Source organism: Rousettus aegyptiacus, unplaced genomic scaffold (assembly GCF_014176215.1).
Source record: "Rousettus aegyptiacus isolate mRouAeg1 unplaced genomic scaffold, mRouAeg1.p scaffold_m13_p_4, whole genome shotgun sequence".
Classification (NCBI taxonomy): domain Eukaryota; kingdom Metazoa; phylum Chordata; class Mammalia; order Chiroptera; family Pteropodidae; genus Rousettus; species Rousettus aegyptiacus.
This window is the reverse complement of record NW_023416307.1, coordinates 3,224,782-3,246,563: the sequence shown is the minus strand read 5'-3', so window position 1 is coordinate 3,246,563 and position 21,782 is coordinate 3,224,782. Positions and strand designations below refer to the sequence as shown.

Here is a 21,782-nt window from a genome sequence, read left to right as displayed (position 1 = left end):
TTCTGATCATATTCCTTCACATGGTGACTCCTTTCTGTCTTAGTACCTCAGAATGCAAAGAATAGGGGTTGAACAGTTGAGTGTATATTTCATGTAATATTAACATAAAATATTTTTATAAAGGATTTTACTAGAAGCCTACTTGGCTGTTGATGAGTTGACATTGTATATTATGCTTTCACGCCACATATTAAAGCACTCTGTGCTATATCATCTCATTTTTACATTTTATAAATGTTAGTCAAAGTCCTTGTTTTATTGGAGGGGCCCCCATGATCAGATAACCTTGGAAATCTTTGAAAAATGCTGTCCAGTTCCCATTTCAGACTTAAATGGGTCCAAATCTTTAGAGATTGAGATGCCATCTGTACTTTTAAAAGCTCCCCAAGTGAGCTGTTTATAATATATTTTATAATATATTTTTTTCATAATGAAGATTTGTGGGAAAATAGAAAGGTTTATCATGCTTCTAGTATAGGTCATGATTAATTCTGGGAAAAAAACTTGCATTCTGGATTTCTTTTAATTCAAATGCTGAACAAAGGAGGGAAATATATAAAACAGATTATTTAATTCGATATGAAGGTTCATATCAATTCTCTTTCTCCTGTCTTTCTACTTTTGTGTACCTATTTTCCAAGAAAAAGTCTACCAAAACCAAAATGATACTTCTTTCAGAGATAATTTTGTATAGTTCAGGTCCTTACTAATGGTAAGTGGCATACATTTGATTAGTGTTCTCAAACTGGGAAATAACATTTCTTGTGAGTATTTACTAACCTTTTTAGGTTGATATTAATTTTTGCATTCATTAAGTAAGCTAATTGACGTAACACATATACCCAGCATTTCAGTGGTTTGAATCAAATGTTTACTTCTTGCCCATGTCATAGCCCAGTGACATTGCACCAGTGGGTAGCTGCTCTGCTCTCTGTATTAGTCATTCAGAGACCAAAGTGGGCATCTTCTGGCCTTACATGCATGTAGAGTCTTCAGGTCACCCTGACTTTTGGCATGTAGTCATTGGATCGGGAAAGAACATAGAGCTTTACATATGGGGTGTTTTTATGGGTAAGTACTGCATAACACTTCTGTTGGCATCCCAGATCTAGCATTGGCCATATCTTAGTTGCAGGGCCATGCTAGCTGCGACGGAGTCTGGGAAGTGATGCCTCAGTCAGAAGAAAGAGGCACCTTCGTTGATTAGCAGTCTTGTCCATGTGGCACATGCACCCACCGTAAACAGCACGAGCAAGACACCGATTTACTCTACATAATTATTTCTTTCATTCTTCCTTTTCTCATCCTCTCATATTTCTGCTAAATTACCCCACACCTCCATCCTGTTTTGGGGGATGATGGTCCCTCATTAATCATCTTTGTGTGACAGTCAGGGTTCTTGTATGCAGACAACAGAAAGTCATCCTTGGCTAACTTGGGCAGAGAGTGAATTTAACGGAAGGCTACAAGTTAGCCCACAGGTTTGGTTGGAAAGTTGGAGGCTGTGCTAGAAACATAAGCAGGCCCCAAAGTGGCAGGCAGCAGCGGACACGGCCGGGGTGGAGCCATGGCCCCGTCCGGTTAGGGTGCGCTTCGCAGTGGACTCCACGCGGGCGTCACCTTTCCCTTCCCCGCCCAAGCTCTGCTCTCACTGGCCCCGCAGAAGGGACCCTTCAAGGTTCTAAACTCTGAGCAGAAACATTCGCTTGTCCAAATTTCGGTCTCTAGTGAAGCCTAGCTGCTAAGGAGTAAGGAAGAGCGACTTTTTGTTACAGTTTGGCTTTTATCGTGGGAGACATGGCTTATTTTGTCTTCCATGATTCCTACAAACCATGGTGGGTGTGCAGAGATATACCCGGTGACCAAGAAGTGACAGACACCTACTTCAGGACTTTTTTGTCGTGACACAGGTCCCATGTTGTGGTGTCAGATAGGAGACTATGTTTCAGTCTTGATTTCTGTCACCGACCTTTTTGGACGCGTGATCAAACCTCTCTGGGTAGCAGCTGCCCCCTCTGTAAATTGAGGTGGGGAATCGGTGTCTGATAATATCTGCTCATCCACTCACTCACTGAATAAATACTTAAGGAGCGCTTTTATGCGCTGGCGTGGAGGAGATGGGTGAGATGTCCTGGCTGCCCTGCTGCCCGCGGCGCGTGAGCTGCGGCCTTGTCCAGGCTGGGGGGGGGGCGCAGGCAGCACCCCCGGCTTCACCCCCCCACCCCCCTTCCTCCATTCCCCGTCTGCCTGCAGCCTGTGCACTGTGGTAGTCGCGAGAATGCGGAAACCAGTAAGACCAGCCCTTCCCTCGGGGTCCTAACCGTGAGGGCACACGGATGACCCGGCGCAGACCGGGCCGCTGCGGCTCGGCCCGGGCAGTAAGGGCCGCGTAGAGCAGGGGAGCCGTTCCCCCTGAGATCCCGGGAAGGTTTCTTAGAGAAGATGCTGTTAGATCTGGGTCTCGAAGTTCAAGAGCAGGACTTCGAGAAGGAGAACAGAGGAGAGTGGGGACAGCGTTCTAGACGGAGGGAACAGTTCTGCTCAGGCACCGTCGGTGCAGTGGAGGCAGGACGTGTGGGGCGATGAGATGGGGGGACACCTGAACCTGGGAGCTCTGGGTGCTTTGAAGTGCCAGCGATTTTGAAATTTAAATTTTAAGGAAGCGAACTTTGACAGCTGCTGGGAAAATTAATTGAAGGCACGGAGACTGGATGTGGAGTAGTTAGTGTAGAATCCCCACTCATCCCTGTTCTCCGAATTAAGATCTTGACAAAGAATATGGAAATAAATCCGAGCCGGATTTCTGAGCCGTTGCTGAGGCCAGAGCCCCAGAACGGAGCTGGGAGAGGACGGCTGGTGAGACTGGCCTCTGGCTTGAGGAGACGGACGGGAAGTGCCGTTTTGAGAATGGGGTCACCCGTGGCACTCTGCCTGCTCTTCAGCCGGAGGAGGCGCAGCTGCTGCAGCGTCAGCGGAGCCTGGGACTCTCCGCAGCGCCCGGTCCAGACAGCCGCCGCCGCCGCCGCCAGTCCAGTCCGCGTTTGGACGTCGGGTGGCACCTGGTTGCTTCCTCTGTCGCAGGGGGCGGGAAGACGAAGGCACCTCTCCCGCAGCTTCTCTTTCCCTGTCTTGTTTTCTTCACGACACGATTGTTTTCTGACAACATCGAAGTCACTGTTTATTATCTGACCCCCTCTCTCCCCATCGCTGGCAATAAAATACAGACTCCAGGGGGTCAGAGACCTTGTCTTCACTTTTGTCCTTGATGCTGAGAACTTTCTCTAGAACAACACTGTCCAGCAGAAATACAAGCCACCGATGTGAAAGTGTCTAGGAGTCACAGTTCAAGTAGCAGGAAAAAGAAAGTTAACCTTAATTTTAGTAATATGTTTCATCAACATATCCAATATATCCAAAATAACATGTACAATATATTTTAAAATTAAAAATTATTGATGAGATCCATATTTTTTATACTAAGTCCTTGAAATCTTGTGTTTTACATTCGCAGCACAGCTCAGTTCCAACTGGCTGCATGTCGGTCTCTCAGTAGCCACCCGTGACTAGTGGCTGCGGTATTGGACAGATCAGGTCTAGAGCATGGCACTGGCTTCTTAGTGACTTAGAAAGGAAAGGATCAGATCAGTACATTGTGCACCTGAAACTCATAGAATGTTATGTGCCACTTATACTTCAATTAAAAAAAATATTTTTAAAGAAAGGAAAAGAAAACCATCTTTTTAGGTGGGGAACAGGAAGTTTAACTGGCACTGTCAATGTTATTGTCATCATTTAACCAGAAAAATAAGTAATTTCTGTATTAAAAATGGCCTTAATCTAATACGATTTTAGCCTCGTGATTTATTTGGAATTATATAACATTACATATTGTACACGTCAGTATAAAGTGAGGTTATTTACCCCAAATCGTTCCTTGATCCTTAAACAGTTTTTTACATAGTCTCTCATATGAGGTGTACTGTCCATTACGTCCCTCTGAATAACAGAGTTCTGTTTGAGGATGACACACAGGCATGGGAGAACCTCAGGCAGTGGTTCGGGTGTAATGGGGGTCACTTGAAGTAATGGATCTGTGCAAAGTGGGAAAGAGAAATTTAACAGTTTTGAAGTTTAAGACCTCACAATTCAGGCGTCGATGTTTTGAATAAAACTTTTAAAGACCATTTTAAAAAGTATTATAAAAAGTAGAAATCCCGAATATACCCACAGGATTAATGGAAAATATCAACTATTCTACTGTTAAAATTTTTAATATCATTGTTACTTGGGATAAAATACTCAATTACAGTATCCTACAGGGATTCAAAAAGTGTTATAACTGAAACAGCTTAGAAGTTAAGGCTGCGCTCCAGAAAGCCTAGGTGACTTTAAAGAACTCCAGTGCGGGCGGAGGCACCGGTCTTCAAGGTGGAAGTGGGTTTTCGGCTGTGTTGCGATGAGCACCTCCCCCATACGTAGATGGAGGTGTAATGTTGATCTCCTGGGAGTTGTGCGGTCCCCTTGCCTTTGGGACAGACTTGTCATCCCCATGGTGGAATGCTCAGGCAAGCAGGATGATGTCAGGGAGCGCCCCTGTAGTTGCTCAGTGGGGTGCTGCCCTATTCAGAATTGCTTAATAAAGCCAGTGAGATCTTCAGAAACATGATAATTTCGAAGCTGGAAGTGACCGTGGAGTGGAGATGGTTATTCAGGTGTGCTCAGCTTTTCTGACCAGGCATCCAGAGCAGTTTGGGTTATATACCTCAAAATCAGAGGGTCCCCAAGACAACGCTTTGGAGGTGGGGAAGAGAGGAAAGTGGTCTACACATCTTGAGGAAGCCCCGAATGCATAGTGACGGGCGGGCTCGTTCGGACAGGCGGCAGGCTCTTCCCGGCGTCACGTGGTCAATCTCCGCGCTCAGACCAGAACCCTGGACTCCTGCTCCTTAAGCAGGTTTCCTCCGCCACACCCGTTTCCTCCTTCTATTGTTTTGTTCCTCTTTCCTTCTTATTTTCAACAAAGTCGGAGCTGTTGTGTTTGATAAAATGGAATGTGCTGAGCTATAGTGGGAGGTGGTCTTTGAAGCTCAAATCCTAATGCGTTGCAGGAGATCTCCTCATTCAGCTTAGTGACCTTTGCTGACTTTCTCATTGTTACCACTGTTTTCCCAAGTCCCCTAGACTCTAGACTTCTGAGTCATTTTCGAATCCAGCTCATCTCCTTGTTTTCCGTATTAAACAGGTGTCCGTGTCCTGTGGGTTCTGCCCCCAGTCGGCGTGCTCATGGGCCTCCTTCCTTCCGTTTCTCAGCATTAACCTCCGAAAGGCGCTCTCAGGCCTTGGCTTGGGCTGTTGAAATGAGTCCTCAGTTGATCGCTGCTTGTGGTTTCCACCTCTTTCGATCCACACTGCACGTCGGTTTCGTTATGATGAACTTAAATAATAGAACATTTATTGAGCACTTACCTGCCGGATATCGTTTTAAAGATTAACTCTTTAATTTTCATAATCATCTAGAGGGCTGCGTACTGCTATTAACCCATTCTGCAGATGGAAAGGGAGGCATAGATTTAATTATCCAAAGTCAACAATAGCTAGGTAGTAAGTGGCAAAATTGAATCCAGAAAATCCAGAGCATTTGTTGCTATAACTGAAACTACAGCGGGGTCGTGTCACTCCGGGCACACATTCCCTGACACCGTCTTACCTGTTTACAGAATCCAGATTCCTTAGCCTGGCGGTGAGACTCTTGGGCTCAGCCTGCCTTTCTAGCCAAAACCTGCTCCTCTGTCTGTATTCTGTGCTCCAGCCAAACTTGAGGTGACATTTGCGCTGCCATCTGAAAGAGAAGTTGGAGTTGCCAAGTAAGCAATAAGGCCGTAACGTTGGAGGCAGCGCAGAGGGTGTGCCTGAGAGCATGTTCGAGGGGGCAAGGGGTGCCTCGCCAGGCTGGAGCCTCAGTGAGGGACTGTCACAAGGTGAGGCCTCAGGTGGCGGTTGAGGCCACATGGTGCACACTTCCTAGTCTTGTTCTATGGGACGTTTTTGTGAGCGCTTCACAAAATTTATGAGTACTAGAGAACTGACTTTTTTAGGTGCTTTGTAAAATTAGATGTGAAGTTTTCTCATTTTTTCCTAGACTTCTTGTAAAATTCTCCTCTCTTCTAGCCACAGCTATTGACTTGCCTGTTTTCTCCTGAATTCTAGCGGGAATTCTGCAGTTCCCTAGCGCCTGTCTATTCTCCTGGCCGTTTCAGTTTATCTCACTCCTTCGGAGAGAGTCAAGGATCCCTCGTCATTTAGAGGTGCTTCTCACGGCTCCCGCTTCTCTCCATCTGTGAGGCCCGGCTGAGGCTGAAGAGAGTGTCCCCTGAGCCTGGTTGGGTTACCACTTACCAGCCGTGGGCTTCCGTGAACCTGGGGCCACACAGTGGGGCCGTTGTGGCTGCGCGGAACTTCGGTTCCTGAAATGCTGTGATGTCGCCACCTAGTTCGTAGCGCTTTCGTGGGTATGGATAAGGACATCCTGGAACAGTGTCGGGCCTGGAGCAAGAGTTTAACCAATTTTCCTGATTTTTATTTTTATTATCCTTTAATTGTGAAAAACTACTTAGAACATTCTGGAAAAGGGTCATAGATACCTGCTTTATCCATACTATTATTATTGAGGGTACTTTGGTTTGGGAAAATTTGCTTGTTTGTTATTCATTTATTGACTTATTTTATTTTTTTTACTTCTAGTGAGTTTGAAAATTTTCCAATATACTAATTATTGGTTTGTGAGAATTACATCTTTTGCCTGATTTTTTTTCCCTTAGAGGTGAGGGCAGATCTTAGTATTTTTAATTGTGTCATTAGAGATTAAGGGTATTGTATAAAACATTTTCCAGACTGTTTTTATTTGGTATAGAACTCAGATGCAAATTTTAACTACTTTTGCATAGTAGATATGGAAGAAGGAAAACTAATTATGAGCTCTAAAATGATGTGTTTATTTGCAACATAAATATACTTTTAATGAAAGGTTACTGTTTTTATATTATTAAATTTTATAACCTCTCTTGAACAGTTAACAATTTGCTTAATGCTTAACTTTTAAAGTGTCTGGTCAGATGAATATCTTGCCTTTTGGGCATTCCGTAATGGAAAATCCCTGTAAATATACAGTGTTTTAATTGGAATTACAAAGCCAGATGATTGCCTCATTGGATAATTTTAAGTATTATGCTGCAATTCAATATAGGTACCCAAGTACTTAACTAGATTTAAAAATATCTCGTATGTTTAGCAGCTGTCTGGCTAGAACTGAAAAACAGGAGTATGTGGATGGTTCTCTTTTCTGCCCGGGGTAGAAGGAAAAGGGCTTTAAAAATGGTTGGTTTTTTCTCAGCTGCAGTTGCTGCGCCTGCTCTGGGAGAAGGTGGAGGTTTAAGGCAGCTTTCCTTCCCGAGAAAACGCATGTACCTAAAATTAGTAGCATCCGCAGACGCGTCTTAAAGCGGCTCGGTTGTGGCGCAGGTGAAGGTGGCGGCAGCCTGTGGTAGGTGACGTTCCTGCCTCTTGCAGTGCTGTGGTCTGTCTCACTGAAGGGGAGGGCAGCCAAACAGGCAGTGTTCGGCTTTTTAATGGCTTCATAATATTTCAGCTTTCGCATGTGTTGTAACATGTCATTTCTCTTCTTTTTGTACATATGGTTATCTGAAGTTCAACTTCAGTGTGTCTGTAGGCCCTGGAAAAGTTGTGGTCAAGAGATCTGAAGGTAAATTCTGGAACAGGGTGGGGGAGGGAGCATTTTTGGGCAATTCAAGTTTTATGATATACATGTATACATGTATGTGCGTGTATTTATAAGGTTTTTAAAAACTTTAGGTAAATAGTGCTTTGCTGTGTTTTTGTCTAGAATTTTTTAAAAAATGGAACCAAGTTAGAATCTAACCACCATTTATTAAAATGTGTCTTCGAAGCTCTGAACGGAGGCTTCGGAGCACAGCCTTTCTTTTCCTCTGGCACCGGTCTGTGTGACATGTCAGGTCTCTGGCATTTCACAGGGGGAGGAATACTTTGGATTTATGTGATTGGACAAGATGACGAATCATCTCAATTCGTGTATGAGGACGCTGACTCGTTTGTCAGTATGCTGTGTTTAGGCTGGTGCTAAGGCAAGGAGAGGAGGTCTTAAATCCTAGTTCACTGTATTTCTAGATAGCCAGCCGAACTTTCCAAATGTATTTCTCTTTTTACCTGTTTTGGAAATGAAAATGCTGAATTTGCATGTTAAGAGGAATCTGAGATACAGGAAGTAGGGCCCAGGTCGATAGGGCTTTACGAAGGTGATTATGAACAGCTCGAGACCTACAGATTTCCCATCTAGATTGTTCCAGTGCTCTCCCTTAACTGCCCCACAGACTCTGAGGACGAAAGCCCCATCTTCTGACTGAAAATAGGAAGTGGCGTTCATCGAATGCACCTGTCGTGGTACCGCCGGTGAGGCCCTGCTTTATGTGCCACGTGCTGTTGACTGATGCTAGCTCTGTCTCAGGCGATTGTATTTGCTAAACCATAAACGGGGATGCGTCGTCTGACAGGTGCTAGTATGGGGGACAGCTTTGAAATCAAGACTGTCCGATAGCTTCGGGCTATCTGGTTTACCACCTAGTCTGAATAATGGTAATTTCTTAGCTTGAAAGAGTTAGTTTCATGATTATAACTAATGTGTCTGTCAGTTGAAAGAGTTACCTCATTTTTATAAAACTTTTGAAATCTTTGTGTCTTTATGAAAGGTAACTGAAGGCCAAAATGACTGCGGCGATAATGCGAATTCTTCAGTTAAATGAGAGGTTAGCAGCATTTACACAAGCAGTCTAATCAGGACCCCAATTATTTGCTCATTTTCTTTAGTAGTAACCTGGATTTCTGATAGAGCAACCATCACTGTTCTATGTACATCTTCTAGATTGTTAAAAATACTTTTATTCACATAGCGGTATAGATTTTTTCTTTTTTAGGGACTTGGTCTCAGTTAAGCCTGCTTAGTTACCTTTTGAATGAATAGTATTCTAATACTCTGCTAGAAAGAAGTTGATGTAATTTAGGCCCTGTGTTTATATGCAACACTCTTTTGTATTAAGACGCTGGTATTGCCTGCGAAGGCTGCTTTAGCGGCTACTGTCTTATTTTCTCTCCCTTGTACTGCGGTGCAAATTCCGCTAATCCAAAAGGCATCCTTTTCTGTCCCTCTGCAGGACTGTCCAGTGAAACAACAGCTAAAATTAAACTTCTACCAGAAAGCAGTTCGCTTTTTGTCCCTCCAGAGGCCTGGAGTCCGGCGGGGCGGGCGGGTTAGAGAACATGTATATTTAAAGCTATGATAAGCCAGCAAGGATCGCACAACTACAGACCTGAAGATAAACTGTTTCTTATTGTATTTGCCTTAACCTTATTTTCCCCTCAAGCATGCTTGTGAGCATTTTGTACAAGCGACTATTATTTCAGTTACTGTGTTAAATACGTAGCTTTCTTTAGCATGTAATTTTCCAGTAAAATATTAGTTTTCAGTTTTTCAAAAGTTTTGTCGCAGTCATTTAAAATCAGCTGTCAGTTAACTGTACCAAAAGTTCATCAGCTTGGATATTTAATTTATTGCAACATACTCTTCCATTTTGTTGGCATTTCTAAATCTCCTGAAGGCAGATTCACTTTGCAAATGGTAGATTCACATTTATAAGTTTATAAATAAAAGTCTGCATTCTTTATATATACTGCTCATTCGCTCAGTCAGCAGTTCCCGGGGGAGCTGCTGCGCGGCCGAGCACTGTTCCGAGCGCCAGGCTGGAGGGGAGGGCTCCTCGTGCCGCCGGCTCCAGTTTGAGAATCGCTGGCCTTCATTTCTTCAAGTTTTGCAGGACTTGATCTCTTAAGGGGTTTAATCTCACCTCTAAAATTTATCTTGAGACATTGTGTATCTTTGTATATCTTCGTTTACCTTTGTTTCAAGCCTTCCTACCCCTACCCCGCCCCCCTATTTCTAGAAATGAAGTGTTCAAAGGCTGCTTGACACCTTGTTTCCTTCTAAATGGGGAAATTTTTTATTTAAATGGGTTTATCACTGATGAAACATTTCTGTGTTATGGATACTATAAAAAAAGATATTTCTTTTTCCACTTGGAAATTTCATGACTACCGATAACACGTAAAATACCAGATCTGCTTTATTTATTTTTACTATTTAAAAATATTTTATAATTTTAGAGTATTGGGAAGAACATAATTTTGCCCATATTATATGGTATACTATGTACAACATAATAATTTATAGAATCCAGCAGCTATATCTTGGGTGACTGTTTTAATCTTCCTTGTGTTCGAGATGCTATGACTAAAAATAAGTTCTTGGCCTCTTACTTCAGCTGTAAGAATTTGGTTTGTCTTTTGTAATTAAAAAGGTTAGGGACCCATTTACTGTAGGACTAAGTAAGATTTTCTGTAATTTGGTTGTTGAGAATAGTATGATACCTCAAAAATAATATATGCTTGTTAAATACAGAGTGAATACAATGCAGGCATATGTATACTAGTCTCAAGGTGTCAAGACTTTTCAGTTCTTAAATGCAGGCAGCTTTTCACTTTATCTCCTTGAGGCTCATTAGTCTGTCTGCCATCTGTCAATCATCTATCATCTATTTATCATCTGTTATCCATCATCTATCTACCTATATCTTATCTATACTCTATCATCTACCTATCTATCTATTTACCCATCTATCTATCACCCATCATTCCATCCTGTCGCCGTGGTTGCTTGAGGGCAGCCCACATGCATCCCACTGTCCTACTTTAATTGTGCCTCTTCTGTCCTTGGAGCTATGGTTGGTTGTCATGTTTTACTTTTATATATTGTTATAAGCTTCACAATACATTGTTATTTTTGCGTTTAAACAGTCAATTGTGTTTAAAAAAAAAATACTGACAAATATCTTTACTATTTATCTGCATTGTTAACCATTTCTTTATTCCTTTGTGTAGATCTCAGTTTCTTTCTGGAATCATTTTCCTTCTATGAACTGTAAACCTTTTTTGAATGTAAATATGCTGTTGACATTTTTTTAATTTCATTTGTTTTAAAATGTTTTATCTTCATTATTGAAGGATGTTTTCACTGGATATAGAATTGTAGGTTAAAGACCGACCCCCCCCCCCCCCCGCCCCCGCCACCCATTATTTCAGAGATGTTGCCTAATTTTTTTTCCGGCATGTATGTTTTCTAATGAGAAGTGAGTGGTTCTTCTGTATGTCGATGTGTATTTTTCCTCCTCTGGTTGCTTTTACAATTTTTTTCTTTGTTTTTTGTTTTCAGAAATTTGATTGAGTACGAGAGAGAGAGAGAGAGAGAGAGAGAGAGAGAGAGAGTATGTGTGTGTGTGTGTGTGTGTGTGTACGTATGTACTACTTGAGGTTCATTGAGTTTGGATTTGTGGTTTGATACTTTTCGTTGAGTTTGGAAAACTTTTGACTATTATTTTTTTATAAAATTTCCTTCTCTAATTTCTCTCTTCTCCACATCCTGAATATTACTGCTGGATTCAGTTCATTCTTTCATTGAACAAATATTTATTGAATGCAGTGCTAGGCTCTCTTCTTGGTACTAATATCGCAATGAACAAAACTTACTCATGGACTTAAATTCAGTTACCCTCTTAAGTGTGTGCTTTTAGTTTCAGCCATCATTAACAGTGCAGTTGGCTGTTCCTTTAGCATTTTGTTCCGCCTTTCATTACAGGGACGTCTCGTTGGTAGGGACTTTGCGGGTTTCTTCCCACAGGAGCTGGCGTGCCCCATGCACATGTGCGTCCCCCACCTCCCCAACTCCCTTCAGCATGTCTTGGGGTTCCGTCTCAGAAGCCCGACCTCGTAAGAGTTTCCACATCTGGATGCTACAGCTTTAAGTAACTTGAATTACTTTTGTTCTTTAATATTGTTCTTTCTCTTTAAAATCTAATGAAGATTAATACTGTCACAAGGATGGTCCCCTATGAATATATTAATAACAAAAGGAAAGTTAAGCTAGCTGTTGCGCGGTGCTGTACGGGGGTCTTCACCAGAGACAGACGGCAGTCACTCTTCACTCAGGGTCTTCTCCAGGCTTTTCTGTTTGATATTCATTCCCTCATGTCTGCCACAACCATCATGAGTCTAATGACCCATTCTCTGAGATACGTTCATGAAATGTTTCTTTGTAGAATCATTGCTAGACTCCACTAGTGTTAGGATCTCTATTGTGGTTTCTTGCTAGAACAAAGTAATTTGAATGGAGTGACAAAGGTACTTCATTTTTTTTAAAACTGTTTACCAACAAAGTTTTTATGAACTTTAAAAAAAGTTACAGAAATGTACTCATGGTAAAAAAAAAAAAAAAACGATCCATGTAGTTAGTTCAGAAAGACATAAAAATGAAATAGGACCCTCCTATGTATACTTTACTCTCTCTTTCCTTTCATACTATCTGATGTCAGTTTAAAATATTATTTTGGAATTGAACGCCAAATAATGATTTTGACGATAATTTTGAATTCTATAAGCTCACCATCAAATTACAATATTTTGTAATATTGTAATTGTGATATTGTGATACATTGTGATACACGGATACATTCTTGGGCTAAAATGTTATTAGAGCTAATTTTTAATTTAGTGGAATAAGGGTTGCATATAGTATGGTAGATGTCAGGTTAAACCATATGAAATCACAATTTTGTTGGCCAAAGGAGGTCTGATATCAAGAATTTCATATAGTTCAGCCTAGTACTTTATTTATTATCATCATCTCTGTTCCCGGGTGACCTGAGCCTCCCTCATTAACATGCGAATTAAAAGGGGAGATGGAAACTTTAGAAAGACTGAAAACCATGGTGATTTGCTTAATTATAAAATCAGGTTGACAAAAAAATTCCCGTATTTGTCTTCTTGAAGTCTTATCTTAGGAGAAGTCCTATAAGTGAAAAACATAGTTACTTTTTGTTAGCCCACATTCAGATTGCCTACAGCAAATTAAAAAAAAAAAAAACCGTCAGATTCTTCATCATCTAAGCATGCTACCTTTGTGCACGGGAATGTGTACTAGTTTTGAAAATCACCAGCACTGCGACCACAGTCCCTCAGATCAGGCAAGGCGGGTCATCTGTTGGGGGTGGGAAAGCCCTATAGCGTATCGTACGGTCAGAATGTAGCTTATATTTATAGCTTATTTTTGGATTACCTGCTATTCGCATTAGTTGGAAAATAGCTTTCTTTTATTAAAGTGAGCAATTAAAAAGTTTTTAGATGCTTTTCTAGGCAGCACTGGTATCACCTGGTGGCGTATTAGAAATGTAGGCCCTTGAGCCCTACGCTGCTTCTAATGAAGCAGAAGCTACAGTTTTAACAAGATTGTAAGATGATTTGTAAGCACATTAAGGTTTGAGGAGTGCTGTTATAGATCACGAGTGCCATTGTCACTCCCACAAAATGATGCCATAGTGCCCCCTCAGTAAGTGCTTGTTGAATTTAATACACATAATTGACTAGATCCAGGTTCAGAAAGCGAAGGAATTTAGGAGGATGGTTATAGCAGTAATAATCAAGTAGCAGCTAACTGTTTCTTTGTAATTCTTTTATAGCTGTTTGGATATCACAAAATTGTCCATATGTCCCTTTAAATGTATCCTTGAGTCTGATTTTACCCATGCTGGATGATTTAGTGGAAGTCTTGTGATTGTGTGTGTGTGTGCATACAAAATACAAGTCAACAATAGTATACAGATTAAAGGAGTAATTAGATTTTGATGAGTCAGAGGATATGTAATTGATATTGTAAAGATAACTAAAAATAATAATGCTTTGTGTTTGGGGCGGTATAAAAATTCAATCCAGCAGAAAATAGTAAGAAAGGAACATGAAACAAGTGGAATAAATAGGTTATTAGCGTTCATACATAAATATAACTACATATTGTTTGTAAGAGACAAACTTAAAATATAAGGAAATGGAAAGGTTGCAAGTAAGACATACCATGCAAAGGGTAAGAGAAAGTTCGGTGTAGCCATACTGATATCAGACAGTGCGAAAAGCATTTATTGCAAATAAAGAGGGGCATTTTATAATAACAGGTTTAATTCACCAGGAAGGTATATAACAACTCGAAATTTATGTAATCTATTAACATAATTTAATGGGAGATTTTTAACACACCTCACTTGCTAACCGATAGAACAAAATGAGAGCAGAAATAGAAAACACATAAAAGAGAGGAAACTGAATAAAATTAATCAACTTTTGATTAGGCTGATCACAAAAAAGTAAGAGAAAGCCTCATTAACCAATCTGGAGGTTAAGGGGATACCACTGCAATTATACCTTTATTGACCAAAACGCTTATAAGAAAAGACGCCGTGAAGAACCTGATGCCAGTGCATTGGAGGTTTAGATAAAGTAGACACACTATTAGAAAAAATATAACTTACCAGAACAGACGCACCGGGAAGTACAAAATTTGATTTGCTCTATTAAAGAAATATAACTTATAATTGAAAACCTACCCACAAAGAAAACTCCAGGTCCAGATGATTTCACTGGCGAATCTACCACAAAGGATAACCCTGAACAGACTTTGGGAATGCAGAGTTGGTGTAATGTTCAAATATCAGTCCGTGTATTTCACCACATTTACAGAGGAAATCTGAAAAACATGCCATTTCAATGGATGCAGGAAAAGCATGTAATAAAATTCAGCACCCATTCTTGGGGGAAAGGTTTTATTTAGCAAACTAGGACTAGAAGGGAACACCATGACTCTGACAGTGGTTATCAGTTAAACACCTGCAGCAGGCACAGTCCTGGAGAAATGTAGAAAGCTTTCTGAGATTGGGAGTAAGACAACGGAACGGTACCTGTGTCTCTCAAATCATCTCTGTACTGGAGGTCCTAGCAAATGGACGAAGGCAAGGGGAAGAAAATAAGGATTGGGAAGAAAAAATAAATAAAACTGTTTAAGTGCCCAGTAGTGCTAGTAGCTACCATTTACATAGTGCAAATAAACCTATCATTGCAGAAGATTGTTTTGGACCATGCTGTTCAAAAGACAGTGCCATTTCAACCAAAACCCCAGCATGGGTTTATTTGTTTTCAGTGAATTTCATGAGCTAATTCTAAAACATATGCTGACATGCCAGAAGACTAAGAATAGCTAAAACGTAATTGAACAAAATTCTCCAGTAGGTATTAAAACTTCTAAAGCTTTCATAATTTAGACAGTGTCTGGTTCTTGCACAGAGATTTAAGAAGCCTAGGTAAGTCTGTATTATGTAGAACAGAATAGAAAATCCCAAAAGAGATCTGAACATTCATGGGCATTTGATTTATGATAAAGATAGCACTGCAGAGCGGTGGTTTCTGGGTCAGTTGGATGTCCACTTGGCAGGGGAGCTGGGAATGAAACTAGATTCCTATTGCACACATAAATAGAAACCAAATCCAAGAGGGTTCCCCATCTAAATGCGAATGGTGAAACCACTTTGAGAAGATAACAGAATTTCTTCATGATTATTGATATAAGGAAGGATTTCTTAAACAGCATCAAAAATACTAATTCTAAAGCAGAAGTTGATAAGAGATTGTGTTCATCCAAAAAACACCATTTAGAGAGTGACAATGCAGATCACTTCTAAACAATAAGGGGCTCATATCTAAAATACGTTTTAAAAAATTAAACTTTTTTCATTTGAGAAATTTGTAAGAAAAATTTCTTGATAGAAAAGTGGAAAAGCAGCCTAAGTAAGCAGTTCACATAAGTGGATATCCAAATGGCCAATAAATAAACAAAAAGATGCTCATAGTCACCAGGAAAATACAACTTAAAATCCAGTGGAGTGCCACTGCACGCCTCCTGTAATGACTGAAATTAGAAAGACTGACGATTCCGGGTGCTAGGGAAGGAGTGGAGTACAAGGGGTTCGCATAAACCGCCAGTGGAAAAATAGATCTGATTAAAAGAAAAAAAAAAAAAGGAAAAACAACTGAGTGGCATCTGTGTGTGTCGAAAGACACTTAACAAGACTCTTCCTAGTGGCAGTGTTCGTAATAGCTCTGAACTGAAAATAATCCTAATGTCAATCAAAAGTAGAATTATAAGCCAGTCATATTTTTTATATAAAGTAATAATGAACAAACAATCAGCACAGCACTAAGCGAACAGACCCATTTCTGTAAAGATAAAACTAATCTTGTTTTAGAGGTCAAGATAGTACTAACTCGGGGAAGAGGGATCAGGTGTTGATGGGGAAGACTCGTGGCGTGGTGGGGTGCAGTCCCTGGGGCGATGGCCGTCTGTTGCCCCCGGCACACAGGTTCTTCAGTTGATAATTGTTTAAGTTATGTACTTAAGATTTTTGTACTTTTCCCCCCTATATATTAAAAGCTTAAACATGTTATAAAATAATGGCAATAATAATAGGAACAAGTAATATTTCAAAAAGTTTTTTTATGTGCCCCGTTCCGTTCTGCGTGCTTTCTTGTGGTATCTCATTTAAACCTCATCAAACACCTGAGGGAACAGCGTCGTCGTCGTGATGCCTCTGCTTCGTACGTGAGACCCAGGGCCTCAGTCATTTTACCGTTTACTTAGAAGAGCTATTTATATTTCTTCCCATTTTTTGTGTGTGTGTTTTTGACATGCAGGTTTAAAAACCTCCTTTCTCCCCTATTATTTGACATGTAGTTTTCCAATTTTTTGCTGTTACAGACAATACTAAGATAATTCTTCCTTATTGTCTTTATGCACATTGTTATTTCCTTCTGATAAATCCCCCTTTTTTTTAACTGAAGAGTTCCACATAATTGAATTGGCTGTATTTTTTTTACAGTGAGTAATGTAATGTTTAGAAAAGTTATCTCGTCTACCATTGTAGGGACATTATCATTTGACGTATTCAACAGACCCTTTTAATCGTGTACCAGGGGTTAGCTGAGGGCCTCACGCTGCAGTGGAGGGAGACGAGCTCAGGTCTGGAGTTAAGTGGGGTGGAAGACTTGAGATTTACACTTGAGAAAGGTCACTCTAGCCATCTTATTGGAGAAATGCAGAGTTGCAGACGGGCAGAGAAAAGACCGAAAAAGAACAGTGAGGAATGTATTTCAGTCACCTAAGTGCGTCATGGAGTAGTGGAGGTGAACGGAAGAGGAGGTGCTGGGCTGCTCTGTGGGCGGTGGAGTCACACGGTTGGGCAGCTGTTCGCATGGGGTGGTGTGTGGAGGAAAAGAACTTTCCCGTGGTTCCCAGAGCTTGAGTCTGGTGGGTTGGGTGGAAAAATAGAAGTTGGAACTTAGAGTTGGGGGGAATTGAGCTCTGTTCTCTTCAGTTTGCGGGGTCTGTGCAGCATTCACGTGGACATTGTATGGTCCACGAGAGTGGGTACTGTCTGTATCACCCTTTATTGTTCATCGTAGGACAGCAGTTGTGGCTGAGATTGAGTCATTTATTAACTGCCAGAGTTCTAAGTATTTTACACGGATTAAAACATGTTACCTCCACCGCAGCCTTTTGAGGTAGATACTATCATTATCAGCCAATTAGGTGTATAGGGTCACGCAGATGAGCAGGTGAATGTGGAGCTGAGATTTCAAACAGCACCAGCCTGGTTGAGAAGCCATACTTGTCATACTTTGGTGCTGGACAGTACATTCTGCTGTAGGTGAAGGTTAGCAGGTTTATTTAGGAAGACAAGTGTTCTGAGTCCAGAGTTTGCTGACCAGGGTTTTGTGATCTGCCTTTTGGCTTCAGTCTGTGATTACAGAAATTTTTTCTTTACTTTAAGGAAGAATTAACTTTTACTAGTTAGCTACCAAATACTTTTATGGACCAAAAGCATTTATTTCCCATTTCTACCATGCAGATCATGCGACATGAATGGTACCAGCCTACCCGTGGGATAATCACTGCCCATTCATTCTTGTGGTGAGCTTGCCAGGTCTAGGCTCTCTTAAGGGACTATATTGGAAGAGTCCAGAGGTTCCAGCACCCTGTGAATTTGTTTTTGTGTATCGCATGCCCACCTTTAATTACCTGTGTCAGCGGTGAGCACCATTGGTACACATCTTTCACCCGGTTTGGGGGATGCTGGGGATATTGATTGTCATATGCCTGGCAGGTGCAAAGGAGCATCTCGGGAGTGTTTTTTTTGAACTGGTTTCTCAGAAGCTGATACATTGGAGAGACCTTTTCAAAGAATTCAATTATCAATGTAATTTATGGTTCTCAACTGATGAAAATCTCATGTGAAAATAAGTATTAAAGGTTATTCCTACTGCTTCACAAAAAAGATTTACTTATGATTTTTTCTTAATATAGATTTGTAGATAGTCATTTTAGTCACTATATTTTATATCACTTAATACACTGCTGTTGTGTTGAGCGACATATTCTTGTTTGTAGTTCTTAATGTTATTGAACATCCTAATGTCCTTATTTAAAGAACTATAAGGTAGGTCAGAAGACAAACATTTGGCTACGAACGCACCCCTAAAACCTCCCTTGTTGTCTTGCCGTAGGAGGAGAGACTTCAGCATGCAAACCTTCATCTGTTCGGCTTGCACCGTCATTTTCATTCCATGCTGCTGGCCTTCAGATGGCTGGACAGATGCCCCATTCACATCAGTACAGTGACCGTCGCCAGCCAAACATAAGTGACCAACAGGTTTCTGCCTTATCTTATTCTGACCAGATTCAGCAACCTCTAACTAACCAGGTGAGTTCATGATGTATTACAGAAACAATTAATTGATGGCAGTTTGTTTCTTAAAATGGTAGAATAGTAAATAGGCAAAATGCTTGAATGGTTTTCAGTCGTATATGTCATGTGGAATTTTGGATTCAAAAAACAGATGTTAAAAGTTTTCATTGAAACGTTGATGTTTTTCTTTTTTCTGTGTATTTCACTTAAATAACACTAATAACACATAGCCACATTATTTCATTTTATGATAGGGAGGGAAAAAGTAATTTCTAAACAATATTAGTTGAAGAAACTAAAAGCTTATTGTTATGGAAAAGTAGTTGAGTAGAAAAATATAAGTTATAGGAAAACAAGTCAAATTCCATTATAGCAAACTTATAGAGTTGACTTTACTTTTATAAACTACTTTAGTACACATTTATAAAAATAAATACAAAACTCCCTTTAAAAGGAAAAGTAAGTAATGCTAATTATAACCATATTGTTTATTTGAATATTTAGACTAGAGATTTAGGAATTTTCTATAAAATAGGTACTGGAAAGGGAATAAATGTTGATTCTCTTGATATACATGGATATATGCATATATATGGGGGGGGTGTGTGTGTGTGTGTGTGTGTATTTTTAATACCTTCCTGAATTGTCTGCACCCACTACTACATTGATTGTTAGTTTGGGGAGAATTTTTTACTGGCTGTCGTGCGGTAAGGTTCTTTCCCCAGTGGGGCTGAGTATGTGACGACGGATGAAGATGGCTGTTTTTCTTACACTTGGGATTTAGTTTGCCGCTGTTTTATTTAGGGCTTTAGGATATCAAGTAATGACCACAAACTTGGAAAATTTCAAAGTATTTTTTATACTGGATTATTTGAAGGAAATTTGTTTTCTCTAACAAGTAACAAATGGTTTTAATGAACCGTGGGCTACAGTTAAGTAATATCATTAGGGGGTACCCTCGTATATATTATAATAAGGTTTTGTCACTGGTTGAGTTAGGTTTACATTTATAAAATGTGTATAGCACGTGAATAACATTCAGTTAAGTAGTGGGATGAATTATGGCAGGACTTAAGAATTTGTGAATTGAGAAGTTGCATATTTGAGAATTGGAGCAGTTGGTCAGACTGTTCAAGTTTGGAAAGTGTTTCATTGTGTACGAGAAGAAAATTCTCTGAACATCAAAAAATAAAAATAGCACAATGATTCATTTGCATTGTACTTTTTAAGAAAGAAAGTGTGTTAGGCTTTATTTTCCCGCTTGCCGAAAAGCAGCCTGTGAGGCAGGGCGCCTGTTTCCATCCATGTCACTGGCGGTGGCACCGAGCCTCTTCCATCGGTTAGTTCTCCAGGTGTGTAAGTGGTGGGCACCAAGGTCCCACCTCGGCCTCTTCTTAGAGAACTGTACCTTTTGAGTGCTGACACCGGCATCTGTGGAGGACTAGAAAAATTCTGGTCCTTTAAGATTATTTTTATGATTTATTGTCATAGGTAATTTAGTAGAGTACCTATTTTTAGATAAAAGTAACATCTTATTTGGGGATTATTTTAAAATAAGAGATAATTCACTTAGTATTTTCATTTTTAACTGCAAATATTTTTATAGATTTGTATTACGTGAAAGACTTGAATATAATATTCATATTTAATATCTATAATATAAAATAATATTAAGCCAAATATTTCTCTAAACCATAGAAATTCCTGAACCTAATAATGCAGTCTGATGATTAGAAGAGATCTTTCTTAAACCTGAATTGTAAACACTAAAATCATGAGCTGCTGTGGCATGGTCTACAAGTCACAAATGTTTTGACTCATGATCTGGTTGTATGACTTGAGTCAGGTCACATGGACCCTTCTGTCTGTTCCGTGAATGTAAGTTTGGGACTTGGACCAGACCCCTACTCTCCAGAGTACCTTTTAAACTTTTATAATTTTATCATTTGGTTTCCATTATTTCTTGTTAAACATCAGTGTCCTTTAAATAAGGTTTATTGTATAAATTGAAATGAGCTAACTTTAACATTTATTTCTGGTAGGTAGTGTTTCATACAAGTTTCAACACAGTTTTGTTCAAAAGATAAATTTAGGAAATGAGAAATGTAGTGAAAGTAAGTATAGACAAGTGCGATTGATGTTTGGAACGCCGAGTCCATTTTCACAGTAGTACCTTTCGTAGTTCTTAAACTAAACCAGTGCTCTGGATATGTATGAAGTATGCTATTCAGCTTTATTAATAGCTCTCAAAGTAGCAAGAAAGGCAGAATATAATGTTTCTAATTCTGCATTATATATGAAAATGAGGTGAATATAAATAAAATGAATGAAATAGATATTAAACTGGATACAATTTTTAAATTAAGTTCTGGAGCTTACACTATGGAATCTTTTCAGGAAAAAAAACAAAAAGGTGGTTTTAGTTCTCATTACTGATCTTAAGCAAGAGTTGCAAACCAGTACTTTTTTTTCGCTCTGTGGTCTGCATGTATTCACACAGAAAGGTCTAGAGACGTGAGCATTGGGAGTGTAGCTTTTTCTAGTTCCTTTGGGCCAGATAGCAAAGGCAGCAGGAGGCTTACCTGCACCGCCCCCCCGACACACACACACACACACACACACACACACACACACACACGAGACACTGGGTGGGAAGGGCGGCGGAAGGGGACTAGCCACCTTCACCTTGGTGAGCTTTTGGGGTTCCCTGACCACCACAGACTTCTTTTCAGCTGTGGAGGGGGAGAAAGGAGCTTGCTGCCTCACCGTGCCGTCTCCTGACTTTGCGGCTCTAAGCGGCTGGAAGTGGAGGAAGCATCAGATGCTTAGGGCTGGCCTTCGTCTTAGTACAGATTTATAACTGAGTATTTGGAAAAGTTATTTTCTAATCTGAATTTGTGCTTATGGCAGCGCAGTATTGAAAAACAAAATTTGATTACCTAACTGAAATCACAGTGAAAATTAGTGAAGGGAGTGTTATTTAGTTTATAGAAATTAATTTGATTTTTCAGTGTATTTTGAGCA

General features: G+C 40.2%; 1 protein-coding gene across 8 annotated transcripts in view; it reads left to right on the top strand.

Moving 5' to 3' along the window:
* The window catches only part of DYRK1A (dual specificity tyrosine phosphorylation regulated kinase 1A), a 131,848-nt gene that overhangs the window by 72,012 nt on the left and 38,054 nt on the right, over positions 1 to 21,782 (top strand). For all 8 annotated transcript variants that reach the window (XM_016123318.2, XM_016123321.2, XM_036218833.1 and 5 more), the window contains one exon: positions 18,577 to 18,773. In XM_016123318.2, the coding sequence (XP_015978804.1) occupies positions 18,654 to 18,773 (120 nt within the window). In that variant the 5' untranslated portion in view covers positions 18,577 to 18,653. The remainder of the gene's footprint in view (positions 1 to 18,576; positions 18,774 to 21,782) is intronic.